This window comes from Perna viridis, chromosome 2 (assembly GCF_037379345.1).
Source record: "Perna viridis isolate PV_CMFRI_1.1 ecotype Kerala chromosome 2, ASM3737934v1, whole genome shotgun sequence".
Lineage (NCBI taxonomy): Eukaryota > Metazoa > Mollusca > Bivalvia > Mytilida > Mytilidae > Perna > Perna viridis.
The window spans coordinates 20,179,978-20,201,292 of NC_142446.1; the positions used below are offsets into that span (position 1 = coordinate 20,179,978).

The 21,315-nt window shown below is 32.7% G+C and overlaps 2 protein-coding genes across 4 annotated transcripts in view; one reads left to right on the top strand and one right to left on the bottom strand.

Annotated features, from left to right (window-relative positions):
* Positions 1-3,090, bottom strand: part of LOC148623988 (U4/U6.U5 tri-snRNP-associated protein 1-like) — a 21,661-nt gene extending 18,571 nt beyond the window's left edge. The window contains exons 1-2 of the mRNA XM_088566375.1: positions 2,792-3,090; positions 973-1,030 (exon numbers count right to left, since the gene is read on the bottom strand). Coding sequence (XP_088422501.1) covers positions 973-1,030; positions 2,792-2,984 — 251 coding nt within the window. The 5' untranslated portion in view covers positions 2,985-3,090. The remainder of the gene's footprint in view (positions 1-972; positions 1,031-2,791) is intronic.
* Positions 3,069-18,406, top strand: LOC148623989 (uncharacterized). 3 transcript variants are annotated; one of them, XM_088566378.1, is made up of 8 exons: positions 3,069-3,146; positions 9,534-9,633; positions 10,369-10,467; positions 10,699-10,848; positions 13,963-14,220; positions 14,551-14,731; positions 16,004-16,770; positions 18,164-18,406. In XM_088566378.1, exons 2-8 carry the CDS (start codon positions 9,537-9,539, stop codon positions 18,361-18,363), a joined length of 1,752 nt encoding a protein of 583 aa, XP_088422504.1. In that variant the 5' UTR covers positions 3,069-3,146; positions 9,534-9,536; the 3' UTR covers positions 18,364-18,406. The 3 variants fall into 3 exon arrangements, with proteins under 3 accessions (XP_088422504.1, XP_088422503.1, XP_088422505.1); XM_088566377.1 differs by lacking the exon at positions 3,069-3,146 and adding an exon at positions 3,288-3,343; XM_088566379.1 differs by lacking the exon at positions 3,069-3,146 and adding an exon at positions 3,673-3,784.
* Positions 18,407-21,315: the final 2,909 nt, after the last annotated feature.

Consider the following 21,315-nt stretch of genomic DNA (forward strand, 5'->3'; position numbering starts at 1 on the left):
ACCACAGAGGTCAAACCCTGAAGAGTTGGCCAAGTATGGACATATCATTCCAACTTGATACAGCTTTGAATTTTGATTACAATTAGATATTTGACACAGGATAAAAATTTGACCAGAACCAAGGTGGTAACTTTTTGGCCATTATTCTTAAATGGTTGAAGTAGAAACCTGCTAAACCAATCCTAAAGTTCCTGTGGAGATATGACACCTTGCAGTACAATTTCAACGCAATCCATTCTCTTTCACTCAAATAAAAAACAAGTACTTGTTTCTAGCCCTTTTGTGACCCCTTATTCTAACTTGGCTCAAGCCACAACACAAAAAATCAATCCCAGTCTTTCTTTTGTGGTATGGCATTTGTAGTAAAAATTATATGTGATATGGACCTTCTACAGTAATACAATTTCAATGAAATTCATTCCTTAATAGTCAAGTTTATATTTTGGACATCAGGAAATTGCATATTTCTGGACCATCTTTTTGGTCCCTAATTAATGAAAAGCTCAAGTCTTCACCCCTAAAATCAATCCAAGTCAGACCAATGTGTTACAGAATATTTTTGAACAATATCATTGACATTTCTATGCTTTTACTGAAGTTATACAGTTGAATTCTATGAAATGCTTGTTTTAGACCTTTTTATGGCTCCAAGTTCTAAAACAATTGGGGCTATAACACCAAAAATCAATTATACCAACCTTCCATTAATGGTTTGGAACCTTGTTATTAAATTTTATCACAATCAACCAACTAATATTAAAATTATTGCATGAAAACAAAGTGTCTATGGACAACAGTGTAATACACACTTTTTTGTGGTCTTATAAAAATGACATAAAATCTACTTTGTTTACAAGGGATCCCAGTATGTAATGTTTTATTTGCACTTAAGGCATATGCCTTCCTCATATTAATATACATGTACATGTGTATGAAATAACTTTTTAATGTGCAATTGATTAATCTACTCACTTTGTCTCTTCAATGCTTAATTCCAAGCCACTGCCACCACCAGCTGATGTCTCTTCAGCTTAAATAATCAATTACATGTATTTGAGGTTATCAATCAAATCTAATAATCTTAAAACCAATATCAGTACACTAAAGAGTAGACAATTCTAAACAAGTCCACAATACTTGGCCACAAGATAGGGACCACTTAGTTTTCAGCAAAAGTGTCATTCTAACTCTAATATTTTACATCAAATTTCATAATTGTTATGAATAGATGGACATGTACACTGTAAATGGCTTTTGGAAGATTTCTGCTTCAAAGGTGAAAAAATTAAAAATCCTATTTAAACCTGGAAAAATTCAAATGAGTTGGTCCTTCAAAAAATGTGTGTTAAAAAAGAAATTCAAACCTCAAAAATAGGGCATTAATGGAACATTAAATGATACATTGTACCACGAAAATGGTAAAGACAGGGGGATGGCAAATGGTTAAAAATACAACTAAGCAAATTGCAAAGTTTAAAAACAACAGGCTCTGAAGAGCCTGAATCACTTACATGTCTTAATAAGCAACATTAAATTTTTAAAAGTGGCCATGTTTATTCTGGGATAAAAATTCTCAACATATCTAAGGAACAATCAAATCAATTTTTATTGAATTCTGTCCAGTAGTCTCTGAGGAGAAAACTTTTTAAAGTAATAATATTAAAAAGAACATAAAGATATCTTAAAAAGGCAATAGATGTTTACAAAAAATTTGACCAGAGATACATGTAGATCTTGACTTATCATGCTTTTAGTTTTATCCCCATGTTAGAATTAAAATAAACCTAACAGTTTTTGAAATATACTGTATGTGAAAAACTTCTGTTTGATCCCAACATGTACGTTCTAGTTTTAGTTACAGTGGACATGTTTTTCGATGGATCAAAAATCCTCACCCCATTTTTATGCAGAACACTCTAAGGAACATTCATACCAAGTTTGGTTCTAGTAGTTTCTGAGGAGAATAATTTTGAAAAATTTTTATCAATGCTAGACGCCAGGTAAAAGTTCATGGATTCCTGAATTCGTGGTTTGGAGGTTTTCAGTATACACATCAATGGAAATCTCCTGTTCATTGGGAACCGAAATTTGTGGTTTGGCCTACCCACGAAAACCATGATAATTGGTATCCCACGAAAAATAGTATTTTCACAGTAAAATGTATTTGTGATAAAAGATTACCATTTTTAAACATGCATTCAATTAATAACAGTTACTCTGTGCAACAATCACACTTTTGTCAATTTCAAATCCTGAATTTTTGTTGAAAAATTGTACAAAATCATGTATATGTATCTTGAGGTTGCTCTGTTTATCTTTGACATCAATATACATGTACAATGTACATGTATATTTACAAGTCAATTTTTTATTATTCTGACACAAAGATCTATTCATACTCATAGTAATTTACAGGCAACAGTAGCCATCATTTAATTCTTAAATAGAAGAATTTCCAAGGCAAAGGTCACAACTGCCTTTTCATGGTATGAGATATTTGTAGTGCACATTATTTGCTTTTTAAAATTTTTTATTATCTGAATTGAATCAACATTTATCTTCCTAACACCATTTCTTCATGCTTTACATACCTATTCACATGCTGAAATAAGCTAATACTCAAACTTGTTAACGTTTCTTTTTTTTAATGAGTGAATGTTTCTTGGTTTGAATGATTTTGAGATATGAAATCATGGAAATAGAATGCATTTAATTATCCATTAAACATTATTTTTTTTCATCTACTTTTCACTTCCAAGACAGGAAATCAAACGGACTCTGTCCCACTCACCAACATCTTGTAAAACTTTCTGAAGAGGTGCCCTACTTTGGTCTTGTTCATAATTATTTCCATCGTAGTCGTGGTCGTAGTCATCTTCGTGTGTATGTTTATGCTTGTGTCGTTTTCTTTCTCTGGATCGGGAACGGTGTCTGTGTTTCCTTTTGTGTTCCCGGTCTTTTTCTTTATGCTTCTTCGATCCCATTGGAAAAAAATGTTAGCGAAAACTTTCTATATAAGAGATGTCAATAAACAAAATACACGATTTGTGTGCGTTAAAACACCGGAAGTGGCATGTTAAAGCTGATGTGTTGAGTTTGATAGAAAGTAAACAAGTTTAAAAGATGTCAACATTATATAAAAAAAAGTAAGTATTGCCTCTAAACCGTATATCTTAACCATTAACAAGTATGCAGGCGATTTAAAGACAAAATAAGAACTCAAATCTCTTTCTTACAAATGTTTCTTCTATTTCCTAATCAACACTTCATCTTATTAAAGATATAACCTATGACCAAATAGGAAATAAAGAAACAAAGGAGAAGATTGTAGCTTATTATATAGGTAGTCGTGTATATCTAAGCCCGCTTAATGAACGTAGAATATTCAACATTACGTGAAAAATCATAAAAAATCAGTTACCTCATCACTTATTTGGTTATTTTTGAAAGGAATAACAGTCTATTGTCGGTATTGATTACATTTTTCATTTGGTTTTTTTTGGTCATAAACAATGTATGGCAAGAAATGTGCACACAATTCCGCATGAATGTATTTGTAACATTCTTAAAAGAAAGGCTGTAGCATTAAGTTAGAGTGAAACATAAAGCACTATGAAGTTTTCTTTTGAGTAAAGTAGACTTGGTGGCATTCACCACTTATGCAAGGACATCCAATAGGAACTGGACTTTTGTCATGTTTGATTATGGTATTTTTATTAGTGGGACCTGGCAAATAATATGATGGAGGCATAAGCCTTTAGTGTGAGGGAAGCATAAAGTACATGTAGGTTCCCTTTTAAGTAAAATTTATCATGGATTTCATGTCATTTACCACTTTTGCTTAATTTGATTTAGGATTTTTCATGTATTGGAGCAGGCAAAAGATTTTTCAGATATTTGTAATTTTATCGGTTAAACAGTTCTGTACATAAATTAAGATGGCTCACATATAATATGATGAAGGTGAAACCTTTTAACGCTCCCGAAGAAACTTTAATTAAAAACAACTGATAATTTTGTCAGCTCAATTTGATATATTATACTTATAACCTTCAAGTATGGTAAATTTTTGTAGTTACTAATTGTCATGGTCTGATATGTCTTTGGGTCGAATTGTCCGGCACTGGTTAACATTATAGTTCTTATAATTTGCGAAACATATTGAATAATATCATTTATTGTATTTAGTTCCACTTCATTCTGTTTCATTTTGTATAGTTTAATTATGTTTTTATTACTATTTGATTCATTTTATCAAATTGATTCGTGTTGATTCTTTCTTTTATCGATTATTTTTGTTTCATTTTGGTTCGTTTTCGTTTCGCAATTTTTATGACCCGAGAATTATGGGTAATATTGACTACGTAATGTTTGTAAACATCTGGGCGCCATACTGCAGACTACAAGGACAACCCTATCTTTGAAAAGCAATGATTCGATTTGTATTTAATTATCGAAACCAGCAAATATGTTCTGAGACTGATTTGGCTCTCAATCACACCTGTACAAGTATACGCTAATTAAGCTGCCATTAAGCCATTTTTCTGAAAATGCAGGTACAAACCAGATATTGATGCTTTTTCTTGCCATAAGTATACAGAACCAAGTTGATAATACAATCATAAACGCTCCTGCAGGGAGCCTAATAAGTTAATTTATTGTTACATTAAATTACAGGGTTACTCAACAGTAATGGATTGTTTCAGATATCTCTTATGGTTAAGAGTTGTAAGGGGTCAAAGGGTCCCAAAAAAAAATCAATTTTTTTAGCTCACCCGGACAAAAAGCCATGTGAGCTTTTATCATCACTTACATCCGTCTTCGTCCATTGTTAATTTTCTTTAAAATCTTCTTCTCTGAAACCGTTGACGGATTTCGATTAAATTTGTTGACAACCATCCTTGATATGTTTACTCCCAAAATTGTATCCATTATAGTCCCTTGCCAAAAAAAAATATGGCTGCTGTTACTGAAAATGGAACATATGGGTATCGCCATATATTTTTATAAGCCCCTAAAAATGTTAGTGACTTCTTGCACTCGTAATTTCATTACTTTATATTCTTTGGTAAAAAATAATAATACATAATATACATGTTTCGCAGACTTTAAAAAAGCATTTGACAGCATATGGAGACAAGGATTACTTTTTAAAATACTTCAAAAAGGTATAGATGGGAATTTTTATAACATAATAAAAGATATTTACTCCTCTACAAGATATGCCTGCAAAGACCAAACTAGATACAGTGACCCATTCACAGCAAACAGGAATAAAACAAGGAGATAATTGAAGCACCACCCTATTTAATATATTTATGATGATATCGAAATTTACTTTAAGGATAACTGTGATGCAGTAACCCTAAACAATTATAGAGTTAATCATTTGCTATATGCAGATGACTTAGTATTAATTTCAAAATCCCTGAAAGGTCTCCAATGCTGTCTAGATGCACTATATCGTTTTTGCAATGACTGGAAACTTGAAATAAACTCTAATAAAACAAAAATTATGGTTTTCTCAAAGTGTGAAATAGACCCTAAAACAATGGGACTCTATTTTGGAAATGAAGAATTACAAATAGTAAAAGAATACAAATACCTTGGAATAATTATAAAAAAGCAATGGATCTTTAGGATCAGCTGGAGAACACTTAGCAAACAGAACACGCAAAGCTTTTTATGCTCTAAAATCTAAACTATTATTAAATGAAAATTTTTCACCTAAGATTTGGCTGACACTTTATGACAGTATTATTTTACCAATAATCATATATGGCTCAGAAATATGGATAAGTGATTTTCATACCAACCTGGAAAATCTAGACAACTTGCCATTTGAAAAAGTTCGAAACATGATCCTGAAAAATATTCTAGGTGTCCATAGTAAAGCTTCAAATATAGGTGTTATTACTGAATTGGGTATATATCCAGTCTCTTTTAGGGCATATTGTCTTATGTTTAAATATTACAACAGTTTGTTAGATATTGAGAAAAAAGGTGATGGTGGCAACTCCCTTTTGAGATCTGCTTTTTTAGAAAATAAAAATTGAAAACCATCTATATGCAAGACTTGAATTTCCGAAAAAAAAAATTTGGATTAACATCCCAAAATACATCAGAAAAAGAAATAAAGAAAAAAATTGAAGAGTATTACAGAAATAAAATTCGAATAAATTTTGAAAATATTAAAGAAAACAAACAAAGAAAACTCTACTTTTATAGCACCATTTATAATACAAGTAATTTTTGAACTACAAAATTACCTCAAATTCTCTTTTCGTAGAGTTTTAAGAGCAGAACTAACAAAAATCAGAATAAGCACTCATTCTTTAGAAATAGAAGTCGGTTGTTATAATAAGACACCAAATGACAGACGCTTCTGCAAATATTGCAAAACAGAAGTTTTAGAAATTCATTTTTATTTTGAAATGTCCTCAATATGATACACTTAGAGGAGGAACTTTTTTTAAACATTTATGTAACAGTTACTGCAGATCTAAAACTGACCAGGGAACTGCTTAATCTGAATAACCATACTACTACTAAATCAATTGGCAAATTTATAAAAGAAGCAAATGATATTAGAAAAAAATGTCAGGACAGTACAGACATTTTAAATCTTTAAATAATGTTTGAAACTTTCTTGCAATGACTTTTGTATTCTTATATTGCCAATTGTGTTTACTTGAATGTGTTTTATATCTACCATGTATTGTATGTATGTTTGTTTGTTTAGGATATATGCCAACATTATGGCAACATTATCAGTAAAGAATTTGAATTATATTCGCATATGATTTGAATAAGAGTAATCAAGGGAACCAAGATTCTAGCAGAAATCAAAAGAATATAATCCAGGGACGAAGACTACACATGGAAAACAGACAAACACAACAAAGAACATAAAGTAACTAAAATAATACATACAAAGTAACATAAATAAATGAGCAACTCAGATTCCACTAAAAACTGGGAGCATGGACCATGTGCCTTGGTAGGGTAGGCATCCTCTGTTTTTCTAGAAACACCTGTCGAGTTGCTCATAAAACGTCAAGCCCAGGGTAGATGAAAGAGGAAAGGAAAACAATGACACGTTGAACAAATCAGTTTTCATGATGCAGATGAATTATATATTTATACTCCACATATTGCTGCAGATCTGTGCTTTGTTTACCGCTATAGCATCATAGTTCTAGCTTTTTATGAGATAAAAATGTACCTCTTATATATCACACGTGTGCTCTATGTGTGTTTCTTGCTTGTATGAGAACGGGACGTTTACATGAAATGATCGGTTAGCATTAACCATTACCCAGTTTCCGATTCAGGCACAGGGGCTTGTTACAGGACTATATAGGTTATATGCATTAGCAGGACCCCAATATATATGAATATTCATTGCCAGTTGTTTAATCTGGTTCCTAATCTGGTTCCCTGGTCAATATCATAAGTGACCAAAAGATCAGTACAACATACTTCTTTTAAAAAATATCATACCCATATCTGTGTGTGTTTTTTTTTGCTTGTATGAGAACAGGAAGTTTACATTAAAATATGAAATGTTGTGTCAGCATTGAATTTATTTAATATTACCCAGTTTCCAATTCAAACAAAGAGGCTTGTTGCAATTGACTATATATATAGGTCATTTATATAATCAGGACCCTGATATCTAAATATATCCATTGCCAGTTGTTTAATCTGGTTTCAAGTAATTGAAAACATTCAGGTCAACAGAGTACCCAGTTACATCAAAAGAACCAAGATTTTTGCAGAAGTCACCCAATTTTAGAGCATATTGCATTCGTGCCATTTCGGATGTTGAAAGTAACCCAAAATCAGTGACAGAGAGTATTTGACAATTATCGACTTTGAAGACTGTAGTCTTTGATTTATATTCAAAAATCATAGCAGATAGAAGAAATCTGAGAATCTTAGTCTCATTAGCTGGAAATGATCAATCTTCCCTGAGGATTTCAAGATAGTTGATGTACTTATTTGGAGTGCCTTTGTTTTTGCTAATTTTACCTTTTTTGGCAGTTTTTTGATAAAATGTTCTGTATTTGAATATATATTATTGGTGCAGATTTCATAAAACCTTTCTTGGAGTTATGGCCTTTGAAAGTGTCACTTATGATGTTTTTATCAGTTTTTGCCTATTATTCTAAAAACGAAAGCAGATTGATGATAATTGTAAATTGATTAAATGTTTAGTACCAGGTATTTCAATATCTATTTTTGGTGCCAGTTTGAAAAAAAAATCTGTTGACCCTTTTTGAATTATAATGCCCCAACTTTAGAAGAAGTTTTGTCCTTCCACATGTTCATTTTCCTGTTAGGGGATTTGTGATCTGTCTGACTATCTCTCCCAACAGTTTTTGAACTACAGCTTCAAGATTAATACACCTAAAGAAGGTGTGCAGGGCAAAAGGAGTTTGATTTTCAAATAATCATGCTAAATTATAGATAGTTGAACAAAAAATTTCAATATTTCATAGGGTTAATAGATGGTATAAGAACTGTCCATGGATTTTGAGCTATAAATTTGAATTTTTGAAAGATTTATATATATTTTATTTTTGTAAACAATTTTTTTTTATAATTTAAGATATTCTATAGAGTGACATAGCATGTTTTTTGTAATGTCACTTCATTTCCTATTTATACCCTATTTTTGATAAAGGACATTGACTTATACATGAATATGCACTGGGTCACCATTTATGTCTGCAGACACAAACACATTTTTGAGGCAATGTGATAATACAAGTTTTTTTCAATGTAAATTGCAGGCTTCATTGCAAATTGAGAGGGATCTCTTTGCCTAGTTTTTTATTTATCTTAATAAAAATAATGTCTTGAGCTTAATCCAACTCTGTTTACGTGAATTGAACTGTTAATTTCTTGAACAAAAATAAAAAGTTAAATTAAAATGTGATTATAAATATACATGTATGATATCAAAAAAAGTGCCTTTAGACTCCTGGTGGTGAAGTATGCAAGATGCTAAGGAGCCCATTTTTGCATGTTTGTGGGGCAGCTCATCTAATATAGGTTTTCAGTTACAAAATTATCGTGTATTGTACAGTAAACTTAATAATTTATTATGTAAGACATATTCACACTTGAGGACACCATTGAGGAAAATACTGCATAGTGTGTAATTTTTGCAGGATGCTAATTTTTGCGTATAGTAGCGGTCAATTTTAAAAGCTGAAATTTAAAAAAAAATTACTCCTGGCTTAAGTACTTAGAACACTACTTACCATCTGCAAAATTAACTAAAATATTTCATATACCTTTTTTTTCACCTGAAAATCCTAAAATTTTACACTTGCAAAAATAAACTGTCATATGGGAATATATTTTTCCATTAGTTTTATTCCAATTCTGTTTCAACTCAAAGACTAATAACATCACAATGTTAATTCATTGTTTCATTGTCATTCAACAATTATTCTGAAGAAATTCTGAGGTTGCTTGGAGCAAAATGACAATTGTGATTTCATGTATTGTCATAATTGTAGCGAATGGACTTTAAAGAGGTATATCTAGACACATGCTCTACTGTTGGGACAGCAGCTAGAGATGGAGACCTTGGGCTTGTCCAACAGTTGGTATGGCATGGTAAGTTTACATGAACATTAGCCTTACATATCAAGCCTCTACTCAACAGGTGGGTGGCATATTCGAATCTTCTGTCCATTCATCCAATTAATAGATTGATTTCAAATGTGGTGTGTGGCTTAATACAGATAGTTGTTTGTGTGCTGTCTGATATCAACTTCCTGTTTCTTGGGACATTGCCATTTTTTTACAGTATTGAATGACAGAGAAAATTTCACAAAAATCTTGGGTCCCAATGGATGGATTGGTTTCTAATTTTGTGTGTATCATCAGAAAGGATAAATCAAAATGAGAATATATACATGATATTTTTTGCGAGGAATTTTAAATAGGATTAGCACTGACCATCTGTCAATTCATCATAAATTGTTCAATTTGATGCATCTTTATATGAAGGTTGGGGATCTTATTAAGATGTTCTTCAGAAAACATGATTCTTTTGGGATCATTGCATAAAGGGTTTATACAACTAAAGTGATTTACACATTTAAACCTATTTATTAGCAGTGGTTTCCTGCAGTTGGGACACAAAGGTCTATTTTGAATTGAATTGACTTAAAGGTTACAAGGCTTCATATTAACAGTTGGTGTGTCTTTATTCTGTTAAAGGTACATTTGGTAGCTTATAATTAAAACTGTTTTACAAAACGTTTAAGGTATTTTATGACAGCTTTTATGTGCTTTGCAATTAATTTTTAAAAAAAGCAGTATGTTTTTATTTGTATTTTGCTGTAGGTCGACCAGTAGATGTTAGAGACAACAGAGGTTGGACCCCTTTACATGAAGCTGCTGCCAACGGACATTCAGGATGTTTAGATTTTCTACTCAGACTACGTATGGGGGTTTACTTCACTTTCATTGTAAAAAATTTTTCTTTGTTACATTTATGACAGTTTGACCGAAATGCAATAAGCTTTTTAAAATTGTTTAATAAATTTTAAGGATAATTTTTTTTAATATTTAAAAAACTAATAACAGTAAATATGGATGATATTAAATTTTATTTTATGAAAAAAAAACATGTTTTTAGTTTTTCTTAAATCAGTGATCTGTATCTTTTGACAGAAGTGGATGTTGAATGGAAGACTTTTGAAGAAGAAACTCCACTATTGTTAGCTGCAAGGAATGGACATTTTGGATGTGTGAGATCATTAATAGCTTATGATGCCAATATTAATGCAACAACCAAAGAGAACTATGCACCTCTTTGGGAAGGTAGTAAATGTTTTATTTTGTTGCTATTAAAATCTTAAATGATCTATGATAGACAATTACACAATACTTCAAGTCCAGTATGTCAAGGGAAAAACAAAAATGGATAAAACTGTATGGAACTTGGGAGATTTAAATTGGGTATAGCAATAAAGGACAGACATTTGTCTTTCTATCTTGTAATTGTTTTGGAAATGGAAAATGTATATGAAAGTCATCCATTCAATAACCGTGTCAGTATATCATTCCATCTGTCCCTCCATCTGTTAAAATTTCATCACAAAGATCTTAGCTCCCAATAGATGATTTGATTGCAAATTTTGTGTATGGCTTCATATAGACAGGGCATATGTTGTAAGTGATTTTGGATCCTGTCTGTACAAGTGGGGATATGCCTAGCATGTCAACACATGCAATTCCACGTTTCTACTGTTAGCTACATTTCCATAAACATAACCATGAAGTAGAAACAGAAGGCTTACTTTTCAGCTCACCTGACCAAAGGCCATGCGAGCTATTGCCATCACTTGGCGTCCATCGTCGTCATCGTTAACAATTATACAAAACTCTTCTCTGAAACTACTTGACTAATTAGAACCAAACTTGGTATGAATGTTCCTTGGGGTATCCTGCATAGAGCTGGCGTGGGGATTTTTGATTTGTCAAAAAACATGGCCACCGTTACTAAAAATAGAACATCAGGGTCAGACAGTAGTTTTTCACATATATCTCCTAAACCATTAGGTTTAGCTGAATTCTGAAAAGGTATAAGTAAAAGTGTTTAGCATGATGAGATCTATCTCTGGTCAAATTTTGGTTTTAATCTGTTAAGCCATGTTGGAGTTATTGCCATTTTTAATGTTATTTCTTTCAAAAATCTTCTCCTCTGACACTACTTGACCAATTGAAACCAAACTTGTTATGAATGTTCCTTGGGCTATCCTGCATAGAATTGTTGTGGGGATTTTTTATTCATCAAAAAACATGGCTGCCGTTACTAAAAGTAGAACATAGGGGTCAGACAGTAGTTTTTCACATGTATCTCCAAGACCGTTGAGTTTATCCAAATTCTTTCAAATAGTTAAAATGATCCATATTATTAGGACTACAAAAGTCTTTAGACTCCTTGTAAGAGTTATTGCCCTTGAAAGGGGAAAAATGACTTTTTTTAAATAGTTTTCAGTCGATATCTTGAAAACTATGATAGGTTAAAAGAAACTGTAAATGGTTGAAAAGATCTTGTGATAAGTCCTACCAAAGACTTCTCAAGTCAAAATTGTTGGACAACTTCTTGTTTAATTTATTGCCTTTGAAAGGCAAAATTCAACAAGGTGAGCGATTCAGGCTCCTGGGTGCCTCTTGTTTATTAGCTCAGACATATTCTAATTTTAGCCCTGTTTGATCATTTTTGTTCAAATAAACTCTCTCTTTTAGTGATATTTTCCAATATTTTTGTAGAATTTCAATGAATATAGGATCAAATGGTCAAGCATCAATATCCAAGAAAATCAGATCTGTGTTGGGATAGTTGAATGATAGTCTTTTATTTGATACCTTACTTCATTACTTACTGATAATATCAAAAGAAAATGACAATAAACATATTAAAGGACTTCAGATTCTAAAGTTCTGAAACATTCATTTGGAAAAAATCCATGTATTTGTACATAATGCGTACAATTGGATATCTATAACTTAAGTTCATCATAGATTTTTTGTTATTTTTATCAACTTGTAGTTAAGCAAATTTTCATGGAGCAGATAGATGTGTTGGTTACAGATTTTGAAAACTGGATGGCCAAAATTGCCTTTGGTTGATTGATTACGGTGTAATGTCGTATGGCAGATAGTTTATGCATTTCAGAATGGGAACATTTGATTAATTAAACAGACCCTGTTCTATACAAGTTCTAAAGAGTAATCAAGGGAACCAAGATTCTAGCAGAAATCAAAAGAATGTAATCCAGGGACAAAGACCAGACATGGAAAACAGACAAATACAACAAAGAACATAAAGTAACTAAAATAATACATGCAACTTGGACTCCACTAAAAACTGGGAGCATGGACAAGGTGCACTGGTAGAGTAAGCGTCCTCTGCGTTTCTAGAAACCCCTGCCGTGCTGCTCATAAATAGTCAAGTCTGGGATAGAGGAAAGGAAAACTATGACCCGTTGAACAAATCAGTTTTCATGGTGCAGATGGATGTAGCGTAACAATCCATAAAACTTCTGTAGTGATAACTTCAATCTTGTTGCAACATAACCCTGTTCCAGAAGCCTAATTGTAAGAAGTCAAGAGCGATACAAAAAGTCTGTATAGTTACAGCAAGCTCTGGCATAATGTATGAGTTGTGATATAAAAACTCCATACGCAGGTGCTGAAGGGATGTTGCTACAGATGAAAGGAAAGTTGACAATTCTGAATGAAAAGTCATCACGTCTGTTGTAAAGTTTGGTCAATAATTTTCCCTTGCCAACGATCTCTAAGTGTAAGTCAAGATATGAGGCTGGCTTCATAGTGTCTGTAGTATCTTTTATCTCAAGTTCTTTGGGGTAGATGCGATGTATCAGAACTAGGATTGTTTAACAAAAATACATCATCTATATTGCTGAAACTGATTAATGGATCTAGCTAAATGATGTTGTTTTTCGGATCAGATCAGCTATAAAGTCAGCCTCATAAGAGTGAAGGAATAGATCAGCAAGTAGAGGAGCACAATTTGTTTCCATTGGAATGCTGACCATTTGTTAAAAAACGTATCCACCACACTGGACAAACTCTTGAGCCAGATTTAGAATGTGCTTGGAGGCAGAACCAACAGACGTCACTATACTCAGACACATTAGTTTACTCTGAGTGTCACTCTATCTTCTGTATGCTGCATGATCTGTGAAGAAGCAGTGACTGCCAATTTTAAAGTCTTTCGGTATGGCTCAATCACAGCCTTCTGTACTCAAGAAAAGCACACTAACTTAAGACCACTGAGATGGTACTACTAGTAATACAAAAAATGCAGATGAATCTCATAAAAAGTTAAAAAAAGTTTTGTGAAAAATTATTGACATACAAATAGGATCTAGCCTTATATTTTCTATTTTGTTTTGTAAATTTCAGCTGTTAATGCCAACAGCTTAGACTGTGTAAGATTGTTACTAAGAAGTGGTGCCCATATAAATCATCAGATATATACAGGCTACACAGCACTGCATGCTGCTTCTGAGAAAGGACATGCTGCTATCTTGGCATATCTAGTTGGCCATGGAGCTAGACTAGATATTCGGGCAGATGAAGAACTCACACCTGTTTTCTTGGCTTCACAGTTTGGTCATAAAGATTGTCTTAGAATTCTGTTGAAAGTTGCCAAGGATAAAGGTATACTAGATTTTATGACCTAACAATTAGTTGTTAGGTGCACTAGTGTTGCTGTTATATGTATGTCCCATCATGTTAGTTGAAAAAACTTGAAAACACTATAGAAATGCATTTTTGTCAATTAAAACTTTTAACACCCTTTATTGGAATTGTTTGAAACTTTTTTCTGTTGTACTTTACTTTTTGTCGTTTGATACTCCATACTACAAAGTTTGAGGGGTTATTTAGAAATCACATTGTTTTTTATTACCTTTATTCTTCCTTGAAGTCTTCAAGGCCTGACTTAATTAAATCAGATTGATTGTATGGTATATTTACATATTCATGTAGGTCTTTTGGAGGTAGTGAACATGACAGCATCAGATAATGCCAGTCCTGTATTGATAGCAGCCCAGGGTGGACATGATGACTGTATAAGAATGTTATTAGACTATGGTGCTGATGCTAATATCCCTGTCAAAGATCTAAATGCAATAGCTGCTCATTTTGCAATTTACCAAAATAAACCAAGGTACATGCATATGATTATAAGACAAATATCCATCGTTGCTATGCTCTATTCCTATGTATATCTAGCTTGGTAGCTATCGGTATTGTATATACTATAGAGGTATAAAAATGTCAACAGATAGAGTACAAGGTATATATAGTGAGTTGGACAGCTGAATAATTATTTTAATTTTAATTTCTTCATATAAACATTCAAAATTATGAATTACTCTACATTGTAAGTTTTTAAAAAAAGAAGAAAACCTTATTTTTACTGATTCTGTAAAAAAAAGACAACATAATTTCCATAACAATTGTATCTCCACAATGTTCACTTTGAGACAAACATGGTAAGCATGAGAGCCCAAAATTTCCACAGAATGTTTGAAACAGGCTAAACCAGGGTTACTTTCTGAAGCCCTCTTGTAAAGCAGACCCTTAACCTTTGCTCAGGATCTTAACATAAGCACATACCTGTTAAGTGCTATGCTGACTGTTGGAAGAGTGGTCTTCCCATAGCTACATGACAGTCACCCAATGGCTATTATACCTGGTACATCCTGAAAGAATTTGCTTACTGTGTGTTGGGTGTGAGCAATTAACAGGATATATTTCTCAAGTCAGTAGGATGTTTTCAAAATAGGCATGTTAAGCCATGTTATTGCCATTTTTCAACGTTTTTTCCTATTTTTTATTTTACTTTCTTTCAAAAATTTTCTTCTTGAAACTACTAGACCAATCAGAACCAAACTTGGTATGAATGTTCCTTAGTGTGTCCTGCAAGGAAATCATTGGGGATTTTTTTTTATCCGTCGAAAAACATAGCCGCAATTACTGAAAATAGGACATAGGGGTCAGACATAAGTTTTTCGCATATATCTCCAATATCGATAAGTTAAGCCGATTTCTTTTTATTGCTGAAATGATCCTCATTACAAAAGTCTGCATTGGGTCAAAGTTGTCAGATGTCTCCTTGTAAAAGTTATTGCCCTTGAAAGGTGAAAAATGATGTTTTAAAGTTTTCAGCCAATATCTTGAAAACTATGATAGATAGAAACTTTCAGTTGGTGAAATGATCCTTATGAAAAGTACTACCAAATTGTGTTTGAGTCAAAATTGTCAGACAAATCCTTGTTAAAGTTATCGCCCTTGAAAGGCAAAAATTTAAGCAGGTGAGCAATTCAGACTCCTGGGAGCCTCTTGTTACATATATGATCTGTTGTTACAGAAAAATAATTTACCTTTGTCAATGCATTGCTGTTACTTTACATTCTGTTGTGTTTTTATTTTGTAGATGTTTACAACTATTATTGCCTGTAACCAATATGGATTATCTATTTCACAATGCTGTACAGTTTATGCATCCACTATATCTCTCACTGCAACTGGAAGATACTACTTGTTTAGAAATTCTAATTACTGCTGGACTGAATGTGAAGGCACTCATACCATTTACTGAGGAACCTTTTGATCAACAGAGGGATTCTCATTTATTGTTTTCTGTGTTGAGATACAAACAGTGTGCTGGAATACTTAGTCATATCAGATACAAGTGGCCTTGTGTTGGAGTGGAGTTCCTTCTTAGAGCAGGGCTGTCACCAAATTCTGGAGACAAAAATGAGTTACCTCCTTTGTTAGCTTCATTATGTCGAACAGCCTATACCTATTACTTGACACTGCTTAAATATTCAGCAGCATATGATATTTACACAGATTACAATATTGGTAATATGACCATTCTATTAGCCATTCAAAATGATCTTGCTAATCATGTGTTTGTGAAAGGAAACTCACAAAGAAAAATTTATGGAAAATATCTGACTCCTCTTTTGATACTGGGTGCTGATACATTAACATGTTTTGAGTCTTTGAGTGACGGCCATGATGAAAGTGATGACTCTAAGTTCAGTCTGCTGGATATTGTACGACAGTCTAATGGGACCAACCTATACCCAATATTTGTTTTGCTGATGCATTTCACTAACAACATTCCTAAAATGGACAGATTCTTGCAGCGACACTTCAGTAGGGAAGAGGGTGAATACCTCTTGAAATTGCAAGGTAAAAGGTTATTTTTAAAAGGCACTTACAGTAAATTTTGAGATAAATCTTAGATAGAGATAATGTAAAATTAAATATTGTTAAATTGATAATTAAAATTCCAATTCTCATAATATTTTGCTAAAACTCCTTTACAAAACACACAGTGATATGAAGTGCAGATGAATTTAAACTTTTGCATAGGAGCCTCAGCTGCCATAATTGTCTACTCTGTTGTACACTATATAGCTAAGGCTACTATATTGGGCAACCAACGGAAACAACATAAATAGATCTTTTCCAGTGTTTCAAGTTCTGTCTGCACTGCAAAGTGAGTGTGTACTTAAATGTTCTCAGAGCAAAAAACGTGAATTATTAAATTGTCCAATATTTATATATTTTAGAACATTTGCTTAAATTTTTTTGGACATCTGCTGTAAAACGACACCGGATTTGTTGTGGTCATATAATGGTATGGCACAAACGTGGATGTCCTTAGAGATTGGTTTATATACAATAAGCAGATACATCAGAAAAAAAACCTTGATCTATCCATTGAGTTGGGATTAATTTTGAAGATTATGGTCATTACCAATTAAGAGTTAGTAGCCAAAAAGGGTTTAAAAGCATGTACATGTACATGTACAATGTACATTTGTATTGGATTTACAATTTCAATAGGGTTTTAAATTTAATATTAAATTCAAGTTAATCAATATGCTGAATATAACTGTATTTGAATTTTGAAATTATGGCCTGGTATACAATTCAAGTTAATCCAAATTCGGGTCAAAGAGTAATCAAGGGAACCAAGATTATAGAGGTAATCAAAGCAATGTAATCAAGGGTCAAAGACCAGACATGCACAACAAAGAACATAAAGTATCTAAAATCATACATACAAAGTAACAAAAGCAAATGAGCAACTGGGACTCCAATAAAAACTGGGAGCATGGACCAGGTGCACAGGTAGGGTAAGCTTCCTCTGCTTTTCTAGAAACACCCGCCGAGTTGCTCATAAAAAGTCAAGTCCGGGGTTAGATTTTCAACAAAAATTGACTCTGGATAGGAATTCTTTAAACCCTGAGGGCATTTTATTAAGGGATCATTAGAAAGTATTTCTAGTGTTTCTGAGTACCCTATATATTTCTTTTGTTTCTGAGTACCCTATAGATTGCTTGTGTTTCTGAGTACCCAATATATTTCTTGTGTTTCTGAGTATATTTTTGTGTTTGTTGGAGTATTAACTGACATGATTTTTTAGCAGTAAATGAAGCAATTATCTATGCATGGTCTACTATAATATGGACTTAGTAATTTCTTTAAATGTTTAACTTGTGCCTATTCTTGAAAGGGACAAAGTATTTTCAATAATAGCAGAATATGTTAAACATGCTGTTAACTTGTATTTTAGGAACTAGCCACACACTACAGCATGCATGCAGAAGGAAAACAATTCTTCATTTAGCCCAGCAAAAAAGATTTTGTAAAGATTTCATTGACAGTCTTCCTATACCAAGAATACTACAAGATTTTATTCTTTGCAGAGATTGTAATGTATTGTATTGTGATCTTCTGTTAGACTCTTTAAACTATTTATATGACCAGTGTTAAATGTTGTACTGTTATATTATTTAATAAATTAGATCAATAACAAGCCAAGGTCTTCTGATGATATCAGCATTGTATGCTCCAAATTATTTCAGGGTAAATTGATAACTAGAGGCTCAAGAGAGCCTGAATCACTCACCTGGTTAACCATTTGCTTATTTGAAAAAAAACTTCAGGATTGAGACAGGCTAAGTTAAAATCAACTAAATTTTCAAATGCAAGAAATGCTTTTAATAGCATTCTCATGACCTGAACCAGAATTTTGCTTAAGGCAACAATTTTTGAATTATTTTCAAAAACCTGTCTTCCGATCCCTAAGTTCCATTTGTAGTATAGGCAGCCATATCTATTTACAGATTAAAAATCACAACAGTCATTTTGAGCACAATACATTAAAGAACTATTATGCTTATTTTCATTCAATGATCTTAAATGGTTTTAGAGCTTGTTTGTAGACAGTTGACAAATCGTTTTGAAAATATCAGCATAGGTCCATCTTATAATGCTGAACAATTTTACCCGTGCCAGAAATTTGCTTAAGACAACGGTTTTTGAGTTATTTGCAAAAAAACTGCCTTCTGACTCCTATGTTCTATTTTTAGTAAAGACGACCATATTTTTTCATGAATAAAAAATCCCAACAACCATTTTGTGTGGGATACCCTAAGGAAGATATATGCCTTATTTCATTGAATTCTGTGCAATGGATTTTGAGAAGAAGATTTTCAAAGTTGCACATGCGAAAAATGCAAAAAAAACCACTGTTTCAGGGGCTGTAACTCCTACATCAGTTGATGAATCATTTTGAAAATTTCAGCATAGGTCCATCTCATAATGCTGAACATTATTTCCTTATGCCAGAAATTTTCTAAAGGCAACGGTTTGGCCAGGTGAGCTAAAAACAAGATAGTTTCAGATCCTGTCATGGTAGAATTTGAGAAATGCATACAGTCAAATGAAATATACTCAAAGAATGTGTTTTAAAAAAGTTCACAGGTAAAAGAGCACAGGTTTTATATGTTCAAAACTTATATCTTTCATTTGAATAAAGGATGTGGTCACCTGGTCAATGTGGACAACTATTTTTAAATGAGTTGTGTTCACAAGGTCTTCTGTGGTTGAGAAATGTGAGAAATAGTTCCAAAATCATTAAATCAAAATGAAAAACATCTTTACTGAACAACAACAAATTACAATAACAAAATGGCAGTATAGTATGCTCATCTAAACTTGATAACAAAACAAATGAAAACAAATAGGGAAGAAAGTCAACATGCAGTTTCAGAGAAGTTGTGTTCCCAAGACCTTATGGGTGACCAGGCTGACAGTAATTTTTCTGCTTTTGAGCATTGAACAAAAAAACCTCTCGAAGCATAGATAATTGTGACTTTTGATTTTTCTTTGGTCAATGTTCAGTAAGATTCAAGTATATTGTAAGTATTGGGGTAATGGCATTTGTATAAATGCAGGTGCAATGGGCTATGGGAAACATTAATGCTGCAAACCCATTAAAAATTTCATTTTGATTGTAAAAACAATAGGCTCCCAGGAGTCTGAATCGCTCACCTTGTTGAATTTTGCCTTTCAAAGGCAATAAATTAAACAAGAAGTTGTCCAACAATTTTGACTCAAGAAGTCTTTGGTAGGACTTATCACAAGATCTTTTCAACAATTGAAAGTTTCTTTTTTGTAGTCCTAGTAATATGGATCATTTGAGCTATTGAAAGAATTTGGATAAACCTAAAGGTTTTGGAGATATATGTGAAAAATATTGTCTGACCCCTATGTTCTATTTTTAGTGATGGCGGCCATGTTTTTCGACGAATCAAAAATCCCCACTTCAATTCTATGTAGGATACCCCAAGAAACATTCATACCAAATTTGGTTCTAATTGGTCATGTAGTTTCAGAGGAGAAGAGTTTTGTATAATTGTTGACGACGACGGACGCCAAGTGATGGCAGTAGCTCACATGGCCTTTGGCAAGGTGATCTAAAAAGGCCCAATTAAAAAATTAAAAAATCATCTTTCCTATTAAATGCATTTGAAACAGAAAAATGTGAGAAACCACAGTTAAAGCAGTAATTACCAGTGTATACGTTTATAAACTTTAGTTAAGAAAACAAGTTTACTTCAGATAGGATAAAGTATGACACTTTGTGAAGCAATAAATGAAATAAAATACCACTGATATGGAATCCATTTATTCAGACCCACTGTAATAACTAATGACTTATTGACATAGTTTTATATTTAAAAGATAACAACACCACCCCCACCCCCCCCCCCCCCAAAAAAAAAATTATAGGCCATAGAGTTATATAAATAACAAATTGGTATCACAAGTTATTGTTCTTATAAATTTTTTTATTGACAATTTTGTTTGTAAAAACTGCGAGGTTTGCCAGTGGTTGTTTGGTCTGGTAATATTTGGCACATGTATTGACTAAATATTGTCAACAGTTGTCATGATACAATAGGGTTTTGTGGTTGTATTTTGTTGCAAATGTATGTGGCCATTAACTCTGCATAGGAATTTGCAAGGTTTGCCAATTTTCCACATCATAACCACATTCTGCAATTCAAGAAGCAAAATAAGTCGCACTTATCTAAATATTATGATGCCTGTAAATTCATAATATGACCAAAAAAAAATTTCTAGGCTGAATTAGGTATAAACAAACATTCTCTTCTGTAAAGCAGCCTGATGTTAGCCCATAATAATAAAATGTAAACTGACATATTCAGAAAAAAAACATTAAAATCTTCAAAAGCAATGGAAGTATTCTGGAATGGCAAAAGTAGTGCCGGCATGGAAGAGACCACTGCTCCAACGTTCCGATAACTTCTATAAAAGGAGATTTGTGATTTCCACAAAATGGACAAGTTTGACATTCGACCAAAAGGAAAAGGGAGAGATGAAAGATCAGAGGAAGGCAGTATCGAGAATGAGCTT

Excerpts from the sequence above, each read along its gene's own strand:
- LOC148623989 (XM_088566378.1), top strand. The coding sequence starts at position 9,537 with ATGGACTTTAAAGAGGTATATCTAGACACATGCTCTACTGTTGGGACA. Across the intron at positions 9,634-10,368 it reads CCAACAGTTGGTATGGCATG|GTCGACCAGTAGATGTTAGA; the intron begins GTAAGTTTACAT and ends ATTTTGCTGTAG. Across the intron at positions 10,849-13,962 it reads CTATGCACCTCTTTGGGAAG|CTGTTAATGCCAACAGCTTA; the intron begins GTAGTAAATGTT and ends TGTAAATTTCAG.